Source organism: Mandrillus leucophaeus, unplaced genomic scaffold, assembly GCF_000951045.1.
Source record: "Mandrillus leucophaeus isolate KB7577 unplaced genomic scaffold, Mleu.le_1.0 Scaffold518, whole genome shotgun sequence".
Taxonomy (NCBI): Eukaryota; Metazoa; Chordata; class Mammalia; order Primates; family Cercopithecidae; genus Mandrillus; species Mandrillus leucophaeus.
In genome coordinates this window covers 910,370-923,627 of record NW_012105564.1, presented here as the reverse complement: position 1 = coordinate 923,627, position 13,258 = coordinate 910,370, and the positions used below count along the sequence as shown (strand labels likewise).

At 36.8% G+C, this 13,258-nt stretch overlaps 1 protein-coding gene across 1 annotated transcript in view; it reads right to left on the bottom strand.

Moving 5' to 3' along the window:
- Nucleotides 1–13,258, bottom strand: part of PNPT1 (polyribonucleotide nucleotidyltransferase 1) — a 65,165-nt gene that overhangs the window by 14,552 nt on the left and 37,355 nt on the right. The window contains exons 17-26 of the mRNA XM_011996505.1: nt 12,174–12,240; nt 12,000–12,089; nt 10,769–10,822; nt 4,787–4,893; nt 3,820–3,891; nt 3,664–3,727; nt 2,756–2,839; nt 2,357–2,440; nt 1,035–1,141; nt 874–929 (exon numbers count right to left, since the gene is read on the bottom strand). Coding sequence (XP_011851895.1) covers nt 874–929; nt 1,035–1,141; nt 2,357–2,440; nt 2,756–2,839; nt 3,664–3,727; nt 3,820–3,891; nt 4,787–4,893; nt 10,769–10,822; nt 12,000–12,089; nt 12,174–12,240 — 785 coding nt within the window. The remainder of the gene's footprint in view (nt 1–873; nt 930–1,034; nt 1,142–2,356; nt 2,441–2,755; nt 2,840–3,663; nt 3,728–3,819; nt 3,892–4,786; nt 4,894–10,768; nt 10,823–11,999; nt 12,090–12,173; nt 12,241–13,258) is intronic.

Here is a 13,258-nt window from a genome sequence, read left to right as displayed (position 1 = left end):
GCTAATTTTTGTAGTTTTAGTAGAAATGGGGTTTCACTATGTTGGTCAGGCTGGTCTCGAACCCCTGACTTTGTGATCTGCCTGCCTCGGCCTCCCAAAGTGCTGGGATTACAGACGTGAGCCATGGTGCCTGGCTGAAACTGGCATTTAAAAATATGTGCCAATTAAGCATTCAGACTATGTTTAAAATAAGCCATCAAAAAAAAAAAAAGAAAAGAAAAGAAAAAGGAAACAACGAAATATTGATAGGTCTATTTTGGGCCTATTTAATATTTATTGGGAAAATTAATTTGGGGTTTCACCAATTACTAGTAGAAAATTCGGTTAAAGAATTCAGTTAGGAGAACCTACCATAATTAGAACCACAGAACTGTTACTGAAATTTTATAAAATGATATAGAAAATAAAATATACTATACCTTAAAAAGTAATGATTATACGGCTATTGGCATGTAATCTAAACACCTTATGATTTCAAAGTAAATAAAGTAAATGTAAAATTAAATTGGGATTATAATAGAAATCTGTTAAAAACCAACACAGGGCTGGGCACGGTGGCTCATGCCTGTAATCCTGGCACTTTGGGAGTCTGAGGCGGGAGGAGGGCTTGAGGCCAGGAGTTTAAGATCAACCTGGGCAACATAGTGAGACCATGTCTTCACAAAAAATTTAAAAATCAGCCACGTGTGGTGGTGTGTGCTTACAGTCCTAAATACTCAGGAGGCTGAGGTGGGAGAATTGCTTGATCCCAGAAGTTTAAGGCAGCTGTGAGGTACTATGGCACCACTGCATCCCACTGTGGGTGGCAGGGTGAGACCCTGGCTCTAAAGAAATAAAGGAAAAAGCTCAGCATAGTATATTACTTGATATTACCTGATTTCAGTTATTGTGGCGGTATACACTGCTCCAAATTCTAATTGCTGCTCCTGCTGTAAGTGCAAAATAAGCCATAAGATTCATAAAGAAAATATCAACAAAAAGTAGAAAAAACAAATATATCTATATGATATGTAATTAATATGATCTATACTTACATCATCCTTGCAGATTTCAGTAATGAAGTCTCTTGCCTCATGCATAGCACTGGGTGTTGGTGCAAATACAGAAAACGTTTCTTCATCCACCTGACTAATAGTTACACCTTTTAAAAACATAATTTAACATATTAAATTATGTTAATTTATGTTAACTTGGCTGGGCATGGCGGATCACATTTGTAATCCCAGCACTCTAGGGGGCTGAGGTGGGAGGATCACTTGAGCCCAGGTGTTCAAGGCCAGTCTGGGCAACATAGGGAGAGCCTGTTACTACAAAGAAATAAATGAAAAAAATTAGCTGGACATGGTAGCATGTGCCCAACTACTTGGGAATTACAGTCGGAAGGATCACTTGAGCCCAGGGGTAAGGCTGGAGTGAGCAGTGATTGTGTATTGCACTCCAGTCTGGGTGACAGAGCAAGATTCCGTCTCAAAAAAAAAAAATGTTAACTTGCTAATTCCAGTGGAAACTAGTCTTAAAAATAGATGTGAGAACAGGAGGGACCTGTTAGTAGCTGGGTGGAGTTATGCCGTATTTAATCATTACTTTAGGAATGAAGGAATTCATTCATAAACAAATATACTCTGCATACGTGTTAGGTACCTGGCATTATACTAGGTAGGCCCTGGGGATACAATGGGGAGCCAATACGCTTGATTTCTTGAAGTTCACCATCTGGTGAAATCAAATATATCTATACAAATTTTGGAGAGTCTGGTTCTGCTCTCTTAATTACGAGTAGAAACAATAATAGAACCCTTTCCTCGCCTTTTTTTCTTTACCCTGCTTACTCTTAGGAGGGGTGAATAAACGAATAAGGGACAAAATCACATCAGTTTCTCAATGTTAGCAAATGGCTAAGGTGACGCTGCTTCTCACTCTCCTGCAGTAACCTCAAACCTTGAAGTACTAGGTAATTCAAACATTGCTTCAGGAAAAATAAATTAAAGCATACTGTTTTTATATATACTCTTTAAATAAAAGAGTATAAATAAAACTAAGTGAAAGTAGCAGAATAAAAAGAAATAACTGTAATAATTCCTCTAAAGTTAAAAACTAAAAATAAATCTAGATGTTCAACTATAAAATGTTGCAAAAAAGTCCTGATGAATTCTTGGCTATCCTTCTTGAATACAGTTAAGAACGACCATTTGCTAATTTATTAATACTCAGTCAAGACATGTCATATCCTTTTCTCCTGGTCTTTCTCTCATTTCTCCAATAAATATATATTTAAAGCAACATACTAGAGATGAAATAGCAAACTTAAATGGTCTAGCATTTAATTAAAAAACCCCAAACTTCATACAACTCTTACCTGTTTCAGCCTGAAGTTTTTTTAAGTTATATCCACCTGGTCCAACAAATTTTGCTCGTTTTGATAATGGAACCTGAACAGTTTCTGGAATGTAATACAGACAAATATATAAACAATTCAACTACATACATGAACCTAAAACATGCCATGGTCACTTGGGATTTTTTTTTTTTTTACCTAGACACATGTAAAAATATTTTACTATAAAACAGAAAAGTAGACGATTAAAATTACTGAAAACTGTTAAAGAATATGCCCTAAAATTTAAAGCATTTTAACTATAAAAGCATTTAAAATATTTTTGTTTTGTGTATCGGGTAAAAACAATTTAAAAGTAGTAATATTCGTTCATATATTAATGTTTATCTTACAAGGATCACCAAAATTTTAATGTATTACCTACAACAGGTCCATTTTCTTTTCTAGATGCTCGAGGTTTTGAAATAGTTTTGTTCATGATCTGTAATATCTCCTTTTTTGCCACTAGAAGAGAAAAACACAAAAGTTATAACTACATAAAACAAATATGATCTGAAATAGCTTCACTCTTAGTTTTTACGGTATACCATCTAAACCCTGTGGCTTAATAATTGAAACTCTCCACATCCCTATTACCTTGAAAATTCACTCATATTCTCTTCTCCATAAATCCTATTTTAAAGAGAGCTGCTTAATCTGTAAAAATTGAAATTCCACTGGTAACCCACTTTCATGTTTATTCATGTGTTCCAAAAACTTAAGTTCTTCTTCTTTCTTTAAAATAGATATGGGATCTCACTATGTTGCCCAGGCTGGTTTTAAACTCCTGGGGCTCAAGCAATCTTCCTGCCTTGGCCTCCCAAAGTGCTAGGATGAGTCACCATGCCATGCCTGGCTACTTAGTACTTCTTTTTTTTGAGATAGTTTCCCTCTGTCACCCAGGCTGGAGTGCAATGGCATGATCTCAGCTCACTGTAACCTCTGCCTCCTGGGCTCAAGCGATTCTCCTGTCTCAGCCTCCTGAGTAGCTGGTATTACAGGTATGCGTCACCATGCCTGGCTAATTTTTGTACTTTTAGTAGAGACAGGGTTTCACCATGTTGGCCATTCTGGTCTCGAACTCCTGACCTGAAGTGATCCGCCTACCTCGGCCTCTCAAACTGCTGAGATTACAGATGTGAGCCACTGCACCTCGCCAGTACTTCTTGATTTAAGTTTTATGAAATTCTACTTTTTAAAGCAATATTTTATAATAAGCCTAATGAGAACTGTAGTTCCCATTAGCAAAGTGGGAAAGAATGAAAGGAGAATCAAGCATACTAGCTCACCTGAAGCTTGTTGAATAGCCTCCATTACAATTTTTATTGGTATTCCAGGTAATTTAATATCAGCCTAATATGGAAAAGTCAAACAATTATATAAACATTGACTCATGGCATTATTTAAATGTTACAAAAATGAAACAAAATGGGTTTTAAAAATACCTGTAATGCAGTTATTCCTTTATTAGTGCCAGCTATTTTGAAGTCCATGTCACCATTGTAATCTTCAATTCCCTTCAGGAATTTAAAAAGTTGTGACATAGTTTTAAACAAAAACAAAAGTCAACATATTCACTATAGAAACATTTCAAAAAAACAGCTTTAGAAGTAAACCATATCCTAAGTCCAAACACAAAGCAATGTTTTCTACATTAACTACCGCTTCCAATTCGTGACTTTTTAAGTTACAATTATTTTCACCAGAAACATCATTTTATTTTTAGATCATTCCTTTCTCTCATAAATGTGTAAGAATGAATTTATGATCATCCTAAAGTGAGCCACTATGAATACTTACACTGTGTAAGTATTACTGCAATACTTAAGGGTAAGGATTACAATTTTTTTTAAAGTAATCATTTTCTTTTATTTTATTTTGTTATATTTATTTTGAGACAGAGTCGTGCTCTGTTGCCCAGGCTGGAGTGCAGTGGCACGATCTTGGCTTACTGCAACCTCTGCCTCCTGGGTTCAAACAATTCTGCCTCAGCCTGCCAAGTAGCTGGGATTACAGGTGTGTGCCACCCTGCCCGGGCTAATTTTTGTATTTTTAGTAGAGATGGAGTTTTGCCACATTAGCCAGACTGGTCTTGAACTCCCGACTTCCCAAAGTGCTGGGATTACAGGCATGAGTCACCATGCCTGGCCTATTACTATTAATATAATACCTATTTTAAATTCATATTCTCTAAGATATAAGGTGAACACGCAGAGGAGGAAGGGAAGAACAAGTACCTGTTCTTCAAATACTAGCATTCTTCTGAGCATATGCTATGTGAAAAGTACATATAATCTTCACCATTATAAGTACATATAGTCTACACCATTATTTGATTTGTTTTTATCTTTTAATTTTTATTTATTTATTTTTTAGTCTTCATTAAGTATTTGAAACCGGGAATATACTTGCCAGAATATCTGTCAGCAAACGATAATCTTCTATTTCACCCTTCTCAGGATCAGTTTTGGTGACCAATCCTATTGCTACGCCTGCGACAGCAGATGAAATTGGAACCCCTATAATTAGGAAAAAGAACTTCTGTGGCTAATGTGTACATGAGCTTAAAACATATATTTATCTATCAATTTTTTTTTTTTTTTCGAGAGGGAGTCTCGCTCTGTTGCCCAGACTGGAGTGCAGTGGCATGATCATGGCTCACTGCAGCCTCTGCCTCCCGGGTTCAAGCGATCCTCCCACCTCAGCCTCCCGAGTAGCTGGGATTACAGGCGCCCGCCAACATGCCTGCCTAGTTTGCTTGTATTTTTAGTAGAGATGGGGTTTCAACCATGTTGGCCCTGTTGGTCTTGAACTCCTGACCTCAGGTGATCTGCCAGCCTCGGCTTCCCAAAGTGCTGGGATTACAAGTGTGAGCCACCGCGCCCAGCAGACATTTTATTTATTTATTTATTTATTTATTTATTTATTTTTTTGAGACAGAGTCTGGCTCTGTCGCCCAGGCTGGGGTGCAGTGGCGCCATCTCAGCTCACTGCAAGCTCTGCCTCCCGGGTTCACGCCATTCTGCTGCCTCAGCCTCCTGAGTAGCTGGGACTACAGGCGCCCACCACCATGCCTGGCTAATTTTTTCATATTTTTAGTAGAGACAGGGTTTCATCCTGTTAACCAGGATGGTCTCGATCTCCTGACCTTGTGATCTGCCCGCCTCGGCCTCCCAAAGTGCTGGGATTACAGACGTGAGCCTCTGTGCCCGGTCCAGACATTTATTTTTAATGTAAATGGATATTGTTATCTAAATTGACAATCACCGAAGCTGAGTTGGAAAAGTCTTAAGAGGTCATTTGACTACTTCATTTGTTTTTGAACATATAATAAAATTCCCAGAACAATGTAAACAAGTACTATATCCAGCAAAAACTCCTCTAACAATAGCAAACTTTATAACTTTTAAATTATCCATTGCTCTGCTTTTTGGCTTCAGGTGTCTTATTTTCTTTTTGTTGGAAAGTAAGCATCTATTTGGTAAATTCTTCCAGTTTGAACCCCTCAGTTTACCCCCCCCATGGCAGCTAACATTAGTGTATCCTCCTAGAAAATTTCTGTGCACAAGTATAAATGTAAATATAATCTTTTGTTTTCTTTACTCATGGTGGCAGACCCTATGCATTTACTGTTTTGCACCTTGCCTTTTTCACTTAATAACATGTCTTGGATAGTGACACATACCACCACACAAAGCTCTACTTTATTCCTTTGAATAGTTGCATAGTACTCCCTATATGTTTTATAAGTCACACACAGAAGTGCGATTGCTGAGTCAAAAGGTATGTGCATTTATGTTTGTTACACTGTCAAACTGCCTTCTAAAGACATAGCATTTTAAACTTTTTCCAGTGGTATAAGAAGGTACATGCTACTCTATATTCTTATTAATTCTTGTCAAATCTTTTGATTTTTCTCAATTTAAAGGGTAAAAAATGGTTATTTTAAATCTGACTCGTTTTCTATGACTGAGGTTGAAAACTATTTCATGTTCATAAACCTATTTATGTCTTATTTTGAGAACTCCCCGTTCATGACCTTCAACATTTTTCTACTTGGTTGCCAGTCTTTTTATTATTGATCTTTTTTCAATATGGACAGATCTTTATTAAAATATAAAGATAAAATATTATGTTTAATAACATATAAATATAAAATATTTTATTTCCTAGTTAGTTGACTTTGCTTATGGTCATTAGTTTTCCGTGTAGAATTTTTAGTTTATGTAATCATGGTTCCTGGGTTTTGCTTAGATTTTGATAAAACCTACCATCTTTCATTTGTTTAAAAATGCTTAAGTTTTGATCACTTGGAATTTACTTTGGTGTAAAGGAGTGTGTATCTCATTTCATTTTCTCTAAGCAACCTCATCTATACTTATGGTTTTAACCACCATCTATAATGTTGATGACTTAAAAATCCATCCCTTCTGCCCAGCTCTCTGTGCCAAACCCTGGACCTGTATTAGTAAACTGCTTGTCAGACATCTCCAGCTAAATGTACCCAAAGCACCTTAAATATATATTCAAAATTGAGCCAGGCCCAGTGGCTCACGCTTGTAATCTGAACGCTTTGGTAGGCCGAGATGGGAGGATCACTTGAACTCAGGAATTTGAGAACTGCCTGGGCAACATAGTGAGACCTCATCTCTATAAATAATAATAATAATAATGATAATAATAATAATGATGATGATGAAAGAAATACATATCTGTTCAAAATTGAATCACTATCAAAAAATCGTTTACCTCCTGCATTCTTTGGTTTAAAGCAACTAAGACACTCATGCCAGAATCAACATTTCTTTCCTCATTTCCTATATCCCATCAAGTCACAAAGATCTGTTTAATTTTTTAGAAAGCTGTCCTTTACCCTAAATATTAAAATACCTATTGCTACTTTTTAGTCTGAGTCCATATCATTTCTTGACCCGGCAACAAGCTCCCTGTCTGGCTTCCCAGATTTTAGTTTCTCTCTTTACTTCTTAGTCTCTGCCATCTCATTCCCCAGGGCTATTCATCACTTAAGCTGGGAAACACTATTTGGAAAAAACAAAAGCAGATTCAAATCATGCCACTGTTTTCCATAAAATCCTTCAAGTTCCTCACTGACTGCTTTCAGGAAATGTTTGTACATATTCTGAGGTCAAATAAATTTGGAAAAATATTACATGTCCTATTCCTAGAGAGTCAGTATTAGAATTAGCTTATTAAAGTCTATTTAACCCACATTAAATAAACCTGCTTAACCCTGCTGAAACTTACTTTAGAACAGGATAAACTTTTTCATGGTATACAATAATCAATGTCCTGTGGAACACTATTCCATGGAATACTGAATTGGAAAAATGCTGGCTTTAAGTTCAAACTCCTTAGCATAACAATGACCTTCAACATATGATTCTACTTTACTACCTTAACATCTCTTTTGAGGGCATTCCTGAAACACACTACACTGTTTCATAACTTCTTAACTTTGCACATGCTGGTCCCTTCATGTGAAATACAGGCCCTGCTCCTGATATGCCCAGTCAACAACTACTCAGCCTTTAAAATCAAATGAAATGTAGTAGTCTCTCTAAGCCAATTATGCTCAGCCTAGTTCATCAATCACCCTGTATGCCTCATACATATTTGTATTATTACCTCTTCAATCTATTAGTATCTTTTTGTTTGTTTTCAAACCTTTAAGCTTTTTCAAAACCTGGGTACAATTTGTATCCCTGGGCCCAGGGCATAGGACAGTGCCTGACTTAGAGCAGGGCAAGCCCTTTTCAAGCAATTCAAAATCATATTTGAATTGAACTGTATACCCTGTATTGGCCCATCCCACAGGACTTGACATTCATTCTTATCAAATTTAACTTTTTTGAGGTTTTTGGCTTTATCGCTTCACATTTAATTTTTAAACTATTAAGCTCCATATTTTTTTATCCTGCTCAATTTTGTCATTTAACAAATCAGTCACTCATTCCTTTTAATCAGTATCGTTTTTATTGGCAGGCCAGTGTTCTCAGTCAACATTGAAAGAGACACAGCTGAAACAAGCATCCTCAAGTCTTCAACCTGAGATCCTCCTCTGACCTGCTGATCACATTAAGCAGTCCCTTTGCTCATCCCTTAGCCAGTATGAATGGTGCACCTATTATCTAGTCTAAATTTCTGCATCATTTACACAAGGTATCATAAAGATATCATAAACCATAAAGCTGAATTACAGATACATCACACCAACAGCAATACCCTCTACTGCAAATCCAGTAATTTCTTCAAAACAGAAAGTGAATTAAATAACTATGGCATGACTTGTTTTGGAGAAGTCTCTTCTGGCTTCTTTCTGTAGTCCGTTTCCTTTCTTTCTTTCTTTTTTTTTTGAGACAGAGTCACTCTGTCACCCAGGCTGGAGTGCAGTGGCATCATCTCAGCTCACTGCACCCTCTGCCTCCTGGGTTCAAGTGATTCTCTTGACTCAGCCTCCCAAGTAGCTGGGATTATAGGCGTGGGCCACCACACCCAGCTAATTCTTGTATTTTTAGTAGAGACAGGGTTTCACTATGTTGGCCAGGTGGGCCTCAAACTCCTGACCTCAAGTGATCCACCTGCCTCAGGCTCCCAAAGTGCTGGGATTACAGGCATGAGCCACCGTGCCTGGCCCATTTCCTTTCTAAACTACTTACAAACCATTCTTTTTATAACTTAAGAGTCTTGTTGAGGGTCACAGTCAAGTTCATTGTGTTATACTTTATAGAAAATACTTTTCTTCTCTTCCAATAATAACGTTTTCTGTCCTTGGGATACCAGTCTCCATGATTTCTCAATGCCTGCCATCATATTTCAGTAATCTAATCCTGAAGTTCTCATCATAATCGAGGATGAGTTTTTGTCTAGACCAAAAGATCTGAATTCATATAAAAATGGCAGGTAAAGACTCTCCTATGATGTCATCTTTTATTTTTCAGTTTACCTTTTTCAAGATTTGTTCAGTGTTTTCCAATATGAGATTTGGAATGGAAACACAAGTGCCATGAAGACGAAGACTGTTTTGTTCATCACCATGTCCTAAGAACTTAGATCAGTGCTTGGCACATAGGTGCCACAAAGTAAAGATTTGTAGAGTGAAAGACTGAAGATGAAAAGAGTAGCAGCAGTATTTTACCAGCTACCTTAAACATCAGATTATGTTTTCCTTTATTGAATAAATTGGAAAAGTACCTTTAGCATTTTTTGCTTTGGCCTGTTTTTAATTTTTCTAGATAATATTACTATATATTCACACCATGTTTTCATTTTATCCTCTGTTACGGCCCTCCTTTCTATCTTTCATGCCAGTACTGTAAATGTATGAACTTATCAGAGAACTCCTGTGGCCTCTTTAGTGTCTTTAGGTTTCTTCTCTCTTTCTTCTTGAATAGCAGCATTGACGACAGTTTGGCACGAATTGGTTTTAAGAATCTCCTAGCAGCCAGGCGCTGTGGCTCACGCCTGTAATCCCAGCACTTTGGGAGGGCAAGGTGGGTGGATCACGAGGTCAGGAGTTCAAGACCAGCCTGGCCAATATGGTGAAACCCCATCTCTACTAAAAATATAAAAATTAGCCAAGTGTGGTAGCACATGCCTGTAATCCCAGCTACTCAGGAGGCTGAGGCAGAAGAATCACTTGAACCCAGGAGGCAGAGGTTGCGGTGAGCAGAGATTGCACCACTGCATTCTAGCCTGGGCAACAGAGCGAGACTCTGTCTCAGAAGGCAAAAAAAAAAAAAAAAAAAAAAAAAACCTCCAAGCATAACGCGTTCCTTTTTGGCATTTCAGACCTGGGGATTATAATGAACCATTTGTAGTCCGCCTTCCTAAAATTGTGTGTACATGCCTGAGTGGCATTGTTCTCTTGGCTTGTATAAATTGACTGAAAGAATACAGTTGCTTTCTCTTATGAGTCCTAATAGTACTTACTAAGCAAAACTTCCTTGGTGATTGGAATCAATTCTGGAGCTCTCTACCTTTTGGAAGGAAATAAAGTTTACTAGGTCACCAATGCAAATAAAAATTTTTCAGTGTACTGCTTTTAGCTAAAAATAAGAATTCCAGCAGATATCTGGATATCTGAAGCTCTACTTTTCAACCATCTTGCTCTGGCTTGATTTGGTCATCTGTAATCTGACTTTGAGTTTTACTAAAACCCAAATTTAAAGAAATCTTATATTTTATACTAACAGGTGTGTATAAAAGGTTAGCATGTTTTTTTTTTTAATCTTTTTTGTAGAGATGGGGTCTTGCTATGTTGCCCAGGCTGGTCTTCAACTCCTGGCCTCAAGTGAGCCTCCTGCCTTGGCCTCCCAAAGTGTTGGGATTACAGGCATGAGCAATATCAGCAGTTCTGAGACATAATTCTTTTACCTGAATCCATTAATGCTAAACTTCCGCCACATGCAGATGCCATAGAAGATGACCCTATAGAAAAAAAAATACCTGCTTTATATTATACTGATTTTTTTAAATGTAGCAAAGTATTACTAGTGGTTATTTCCTTATAAATATTCAATTACAATACAAATATTCAATAGTCTCTTTTTTTTAAAAGCACCTAAGGCAAGTTCTTTTAAGCTATAAACTATGGGGCTGCATGATCCAATATGGTAGCCATTAGCCATAAGTGGTGACTTAAAGTTTAATCAATTAAAATAAATTTAATTCTTCAACTAGATAGCACAGAGAAAGAGGATTTCTATCATCACAAAAAGTTTTATTTTATTATTATTTTTTGAGATGGAGTCTCAGCTTGTCACCACACCCAGCTAATTTTTTGTATTTTTAGTAGAGACAGGGTTTCACCATGTTAGACCCTCGGAACCTTGTGATCCGCCCGCCTCGGCCTCCCACAGTGCTGGGATTACAGGTGTGAGCCACTACACCCAGCCCATCACATAAAGTTCTATTGCACAGTATTGCTACAGATATTCTAATAGACTTCCTAGGGCATATCTTTTTTCTTGCTTATCAGAAGTAGTTAAAGATATAGGGCTTTGGCTCTCTCACTCGCATAAGCCCATTAGTTTAGTCACACCCAGTAGAGAACCACAAAGTCTTTAGTTTAAATTCTGAGTTTACTTTGGTATTTTTCTCTCAAAATCTGTGACTATCTGATTTATGTCTGTTACACCTTTAAGAACTCCATGACCTTTCTGCCTTTAATGACTGCACCGTACCTTGACCCATGGATGAATTTTTTATTTAAATGTGACCTCTTGCCTAGACTCCCTCTGTGATGTCCACTTATTATTCATGTGGATATGTGACAGGTATCCCCTGCCTAATGATCACTCTATTTTGGCCCTTCTCCTCTTTGGTAACCTTGTTCTGTGGTTTGTTTGTAAAAATAAAGAAACAAGCCAAACTGGATCTACTGTAACAGATAAAGAAAAGCATTTGTTTTATATTGCTTTCAAAACAACTCATTAGCTAAGAACAGAGATTAAGACAAGTATATGATTAACTCAATACATTTTTCTCTTGCAATATACTTGGGTTCTGTAGTAATAAACAAAATGTAACACTACATTTGAAAACTTAATAATAGAATAGGGAATATGGTCTTTTCCACTATGAAAGAAGTATTTCAATACTGTACCATTTGACTCTAGGACTTCAGATGTAACTCTTATGGTGAAAGGAAAATCTTTGGGAATAACAGGATACAAAGCTTTCTCAGCAAGAGCACCTAAATTAGAATAGAAAACAGTAAGTAAAAAAATGTATTAAGTCTCTGTAAGAATACTGTGTAAGTTTACAGATATGTACTTACCATGCCCAAGTTCTCTTCTATTTAAACCAGTGACTTTGCCAATTTCATTAGTTGCATAAGGAGGAAACTTAAAAAAAACACACACACATATACAATTGACATAGAAAGATGTCCAAGTTATATTACCAAAATAATAGAACTAACAGAACAGTAGAATCTCATTTTTGTTTTTTAAAAAAGTACATTCATATACAGAAAATGTATGATATAAATTTAACATACATACCAAATTGCTAAAAGTAGCTATTACAAGTATGTAAATGGATTAGGATGTGGGAACTGGAGGGGTATGGAAATTAACACCATAAACTTCCATTACATTTAAATTATTAACAATAACAAAATGCTATATTTTTGTAATAAGAAAAAAATATGTACATATTTAAAAAGTACACATTGAAGAATCAGATTTTTTTCCCATAGCAAAGCCCACATTTATTTCACTAAATTGAAATTTAATTTACACTGATACTTTTTAGAGTTATCTCTCCCCACTACCTTTTTCAGATATGAAACAAAATACATGAATGGGAAAGTTGCATATTTTGAAGTATTTCTCAAGCAAAACGTAATGACAAAAATGTATGGAGGAAACAGCTCTTTTCCATAAGAGTTTTATTTTAGACAGTGGTTGCAAACTGTTTTATTTGATGTATATGTTATCTTGAAGAAATATGAATTAGTTGTGATCATTTGACAATAGGAAGACTTCCGATAAAAATCTGTAGTTTCAGGTCGGGTGCAGTGGCTCATGCCTGTAATTCCAGCAGTTTGGGAGGCCAAGGCAGGCAGCTCACTTGAGCTCAGGAGTTTGGGGCTAGCCTGGCCAACATGGTGAGACCCTCTATCTACTAAAAATACAAAAATTAGCCGGGCGTGGTGGCGCATGCCCGTGATCCCAGCTACTCATGAGGCTGAGGCACGAGAATTGCTTGAACCCAGGAGGTGGAGGTTGCAGGGAGCTGAGACTGCGCCATTGCCCTCCAGCCTGTGCAACAGAGACTCCGTTTAAATTTAAAAAAAAAAAAAATTTTCCCCAAATATCTATAATTCCAGTTTAACAATAATTTTTTTTTTTTTTTTTT